Raw genomic sequence first — 5,936 nt, 5'->3', positions numbered from 1 at the left:
AGCAGGTCTGAATCACTGTGCCTGTCCCAGTTGGCACAGTAATAGACCCCAGAATCATTTTCAATTAGATTTCGCAGTATCAATATCCAACTCCACCTTGTGCGTGTATGAGTATAATACTTTCCTGGACTGAGTCCTGATTCCAACACATCCCTTGAGTTGGAGACGTCATAGTACAGAAGACGCTGTGGGACCTTCCCCTCCTGGTGTAGGTACCAGTGGATATAAAAGTTACTGTCTCCAGAAAAATCACAAGTTATTTCAGCAGATGACCCAGTTGGCCTGGTGACTGACTTTGTTATCCCTTCCAAGTTGGAAGATTTCTGACCAGCTGCAATGGGAAACGACAAAATATAATGAGGCATTCCTTAGTATGGCACCCCTTGCAAAAGAAGAAGACAAAACACAACAGAACCTATGAGCCTCTCTGTAGGCAGCACACTCACCAGGAAACAAGAAAGCTAGAAGCAGGGCTAGGGCCCACCGCATGCCTTCCTCTCTGGGACCTTGAAAGAAAAGGGACAAGATGAAGAGGAGCAGAAGACCCTCTCAAAACTCAGGTGCCACTCAACAAGAAAGTGATCCCTAGCACAGAAGACAGCAGGAGGAGCTGGTCTTCCTGAGACACAGGCAGAGAGAAGTGACTGAGGATCTGTCTCAGGGGACTCCCAAGCCTTCCTTCCAGAAGAGGTGGTGCCTGGGAAGACCTGCAGAGGAACTCCTGCCTCTCTGCTCAGGTCCGTTCTCCAGCGCCCTCCTGTGGCCGCTGAGAGTAGGCCGTCTGCGGAAGAGAGCCCAGGGCATGGAGAGCTCAGGCCTCTGGCAGAGGGACTGCAGATGTAGGGGAAGCTGACCCCCGAGTTAACAGGCTCAGACCTTGGAGGGGGCAGTCCCACAACAGGCTCACATCCTGCCCTTCAGGCTTGCAGCAGCTAATGCTGAAGCCAGGGCCTTGTCCTGACAGGAAGCCTCTGATTAGGGCCCTGAACTGCCTTCCTTTTTGCATCTGCAGACACATGAAGGCAACCACTCAAGGCCACTCTGAGAAGGGTTGAAGCTGCTTTATTAAAAGGACTGAGGATCAGTACGTTGGTGGGTGTTGGACTGTGCTCTAAGGTAAATGGGTGTATGTGTGTCTGTGGGGGTGTGAGGCAGGGGGTGCCTGTGATCCTGTGGGTGTGATCTCTTTTTTAGAGGATTTTTGTTCGTTAAAGTAGGAGTATGAGTTTTTTGGTTTTTTTTGTTTTTTGTTTTTTTTTTAAGTAGTACTGGGTGCCATATCATGTAATATTTGGAAATACTTAAATTAAAAACTTGTTATTTATCTGAACTTCCAAATTGTCTGGTATTGAATATTTTATTTCTCAGCCCTACCCTCAGAAAGTGGACTGAGATCTGCAGTGCGCCTGGATTTACAGATGGAAATATAGGGGACAAAACAAGTACAGTAATATAATTGTGAAAATTCCCTACAGCATACACAGATTTTCACACCTCTATAAGTAGCATATAGAGACACACGTTTGAAATATGCATAATGAGATATAGAACAATGTCCTTCTCGGTTGTGGTGTTGGCCCAGCTCAGAGAGTTCAGTTTCTGCTGTCATCACAGCTGGGAATGAGAAAGGGAGGAGGCTCCGGTTGGTCTCCCTCTGCCTCTGGACCACACGTGCAGGACATGAGGCTGCCACAGGAGCAGCTCTGAAAGCTGAGTTATCGGGGTCCTTGTGAAGCCGGAGAGCTTGCCTGCCTTGGAGCGTGAAAAAGTCTTGCTGGACACAAGTCTCATGGTTCAAAAATGGGAAGGGAGAGAATTGAGATCACACTAGAATGCACAGAAAATTCTTAAAAGAAAAAAATAATGAGAGAAACCTCATCAGAATGTGAAAAGAACTATAAAGCTACAGTGCTGAAGAGAGGGCAATACCGGCACTAGAATGACAAGATTCAAGGAACACAGTGGAAAATCCAGAAAGAGAACCACATGTATATAATATTTTCTCATGTGATAAAGTTATATGTTAATATCCACAAGGAAATAGTCAATTATTTAGTAAGTTCTCTTTTGGGTATTGACTTACTATATGGAAACAAATATTGTTGCATTTCTATGTTACCAGTCACAAATACTGACTTACATGTAATAAAAAGAAAATCATTAGATTTAAACGATGATGAATTGCATACAAATTCTAGGTGAGATTGGCCTCTCTAAGCCTGACATCAAACGAGACACCCTAGAAAAGTTGATAGAATTGTTTTTTTTTAAAGGACAAATTCACCAAAAGGTGTCAAATGTAAATAATAACAAATGAGGAGAAATACCTTCAACACATTTGATAAAGGGTCAGTATCTCTAAAATGGTGTATATTAATTCTTACGACCAAGGAGAGAATATTAATCCTCCAAAAGAAGAATAGACAAAGAGTATGACAAGGCGATTCTCAAAAGAAGAAGTATAAATGACCTATAAAGTTGTAAAATAATGCTAGTAGTCTTAAAGATGGGGGAATGCAAACTGAATTAACAAATCTCATTTTCGGGACCACAGAGCTTGGATTAAAGCATATGACTTTAAGGAATGTTAATTAACCCCCGAATTTCTAATGTTAAATTCAACAGTACTTTAAACCTTTAATGAAGTTTCTGTATAGATTAAATAAAATAGAAAGTAATGTATTTAGTAAATTAACTACCAGAATGTCAGTACCCATATTTACCATCAATATTATTATTATTATTAACTTTTTTGAGACAGTGTCTCGCTCTGTTGCCCAAACTTGATAGCAGTAGTGTGATCTTAGCTCACTGAAATCTTTACCTTCCAGGCTCAAGTGATTCTCCTGCCTCAGCATCCAAAGTAGCTGGGGTCACATGTGTGCACCACTACAGCCAGTTAATTTTTTGTATTTTTAGTAGGGACAGGGTTTCACCATGTTGGCTAAGCTGGTTGCAATCTCCTGGCCTCAAGTGATCCTAACAACCGGACTACCTAAATGCTGGGATTACAGGATGAGCCACCAGGCCTGGCCAGTATTATTATTACTAATACAGTAATTATTGTATAAAAATTCCTGATAGACCAATGATGCCATCATTAAATAATCAATGCATCAAAACATTCAAATACATGATATGGATTTCCGTATGCATACTTATGAAGTATGTGCACCTTTAGAAGTCAGACACAAAATCCAGACATGGGAAAATAAGAGATTGATTAAAATGTATAAAAACCAAATATAGGAACAAAAAATATAAATATGTCATTTAAATAGAATTGATACATACTGTGCTATGACAAACAATGTTAAAAAGTTCAAGAAAACTCATAAAAATATTTTTACCTATAGGGTGAGGGGGAAAAGAGGAACGAGAACTCTACAATGGATGCTAAAATCTTCAAATGGATCTTCTATAATTTTGACTTCAGTTCCATGTAAATGTTTTATATATACAAAACAAATATGAAACAAAACAAAGTAACACAACAAATTTCCAAAATATAAAAATGAAGATTGAACATTCAAAGTAACTGCATCAATGTTGGCACGAACAAATAGAGGAAAATTATTTCAAATGATTTTGTGGAAAAAGTAGTCTGATTATGTACCCAAAAAGGAAAGAAAGAGAGATAAAAGCAAAGAAGGAAGGAAGGAAAAAAAGGAAGGAGAATGGATGGAAGGAAAAAGGGAGGAAGGGAGGGAAGGAAGGAAAAAGGGAGGGAGGGAGGGATGGAGGGATGGAAGAAGGAAGGGAGAGAGAGCAAAATAATAAAAGCAACCAAAGAAGTAAGAAAGAAGAGAGAGAGAATAAAAGGGAGGGCAGAGGGAGAGAATGTTCACCTGCATATCTAGGCCTGGTGTTTTAGTGGTAATTATGGCATTGCTTATATTGTTATAGACATAAGGAATAAGCACCACTCTCGGCTGTGATCTCTGGATCATGGGATACACGATTCAGTATAAATACCCTTCCCATTTGCTGTCCAAAATATCTTGCTTCACAGCTGGACCCTAGGTGTACCTGTCTGTCCTAGGCAGCAGAGTGAGTGGGCCTCCCCCACGTCCTAGGAGAACTAAAGAACCTTGCTCTCAGCCAGGCTGCTTCGCTAAGGCTTAGCTGAGATGGCAGCTTGGTCTTCAGGGAAGTCCTGGGGGAGGGTGGGGAACAGGGGGCAGCTGCTGCCAGGGGAGTGTAATCCTGTAGGGGAGATCAGGAGTTAAGCTGTGTTTCTCTTGTTCAGCGTACAGTAAATTGGGTGGCAGGAAGTGAGAGGGGGTGGTTCTGTCTTGTGTACTAGAAGCAGCCACACGGCAGATTTTCAGTATGGTGTTCAGCAGGTCTGAATCACTGTGCCTGTCCCAGTTGGCACAGTAATAGACCCCAGAATCATTTTCAATTAGATTTTGCAGTCTCAATCTCAAGTTCCTCCTCCTTGTGCTTCCATAACTATCATACTTTCCTGAACTGATTCCTGATTCCAACACAACCCTGGAGTTGGAGGAGTCATAGTACAGAAGACGCTGTGGGGCCTTCCCCTCCTGGTGTAGGTACCAGTGGATGTAGAAGCTACTGACTTCAGGAAGATCACAGGTGATTTCAGCGGATGACCCAGTCGGCCTGGTGACTGACTTTGTTCTCCCTTCCAAATTGGAAGATTTCTGACTGGCTGCAATGGAAGCAACACAAAATATAATGAGTCATTCCTTAGTATGGCACCCCTTGCAAAAGAAGAAAACAAAACAAAACAAAACCTCTCTATAGGCAGCACACTCACCAGGAGACAGGAGAGCTAGAAGCAGGACTGGGGCCCACCACATGCCTTCCTCTCTTGGGCCTTGGAAGGAAAGGGATCAGATGAAGAGGAGCAGAAGATCCTCTCAAAACTCAGGTCCCACTCAGCAAGGAAGTGATCCCTAGCACAGAAGACAGTAGGAGGAGCTGGTCTTTCTGAGACACAGGCAGAGAGAAGTGGCTGAGGATCTGTCTCAGGGGACTCCCAAGCCTTCCTCCCAGCAGGGGTGGTGCCTGGGAGGACCAGGCAGTGGAGCTCCTGGCTCTCTGCTCAGGTCCATTCTCCTGCGCCCTCTTGTGGCAGCTGAGAGCAGGCCCTCTGCAGGAGAGAGCCAGGGGCGTGGAGAGCTCAGGCCTGCAGCAGAGGGAGTGCAGATGTGGGGAAAGCCGACCCTTGCACCAGCTAGCCATGGCCCTTGGGAGAGGGCAGTCCCACAGCAGGCTCACAACCTGCTCTTCAGAGTTGCAGCAGCTAATGCTAATGCCAGGACCTTCTCCTGCCAGGAAGTCTCTGATTAGGGAAATGAACCACCTTGCTTTTCACATCTGCAAGGACACTTGGAGGTACCACCCAAGGCGTATGTTTATTGCAGCACTATTCACAATAGCGAAGACTTGGAATCAACCCAAATGTCCACCAATGATAGACTGGATTAAGAAAATATGGCACATATACACCATGGAATACTATGTAGCCATAAAAAAGCATGAGTTCATGTTCTTTGTAGGGACATGGATGAAGCTGGAAACCATCATTCTCAGCAAACTAGCACAAGGAAAGAAAACCAAACACCGCATGTTCTCACTCATAGGTGGGAATTGAACAATAAGAACACATGGGCTCAGGGTAGGGAGCATCACACAGTGGGGCCTGTAGTGAGGTGGGGGGAGGGAGGAGGGTTTGCACTGGCAGAAATACCTAATGTAGATGATGAGTTGATGGGTGCAGCACACCAACATGGCACATGTATACATAAGTAACAAACCTGCACGTTGGGCACATGTACCCTAGAACTTAAAGTATGATAAAAAATAATAATAAAAATAAATAAAATAAAATAAAAAAGGACTGAGGATCATGTGTGTGGGTGGGTCTTGGACTCTGTTCTAAGATGAATGGGTGTATGTGTGTGGGG

The 5,936-nt window shown here is 43.5% G+C and overlaps 1 pseudogene and 1 gene segment (V, D, J or C); both read right to left on the bottom strand.

Moving 5' to 3' along the window:
• Nucleotides 1–736, bottom strand: part of LOC105534457 — a 6,140-nt pseudogene extending 5,404 nt beyond the window's left edge. Inside the window, exons 1-2 of the transcript XR_001005278.1 lie at nt 447–736; nt 2–331 (exon numbers count right to left, since the gene is read on the bottom strand). The product of XR_001005278.1 is annotated as a T-cell receptor gamma chain V region PT-gamma-1/2-like (transcript). The remainder of the gene's footprint in view (nt 1; nt 332–446) is intronic.
• Nucleotides 737–4,145: 3,409 nt separating this feature from the next.
• Nucleotides 4,146–5,146, bottom strand: LOC105534132. The segment is given in 2 exon segments: nt 4,146–4,675; nt 4,784–5,146. Coding segments are annotated over 2 exon segments (573 nt in total).
• Between the last annotated feature and the right edge of the window lie 790 nt (nt 5,147–5,936).

The sequence above is a fragment of the Mandrillus leucophaeus genome, unplaced genomic scaffold, assembly GCF_000951045.1.
Source record: "Mandrillus leucophaeus isolate KB7577 unplaced genomic scaffold, Mleu.le_1.0 Scaffold100, whole genome shotgun sequence".
NCBI lineage: Eukaryota > Metazoa > Chordata > Mammalia > Primates > Cercopithecidae > Mandrillus > Mandrillus leucophaeus.
This window is presented reverse-complemented; position numbering and strand designations above follow the sequence as displayed.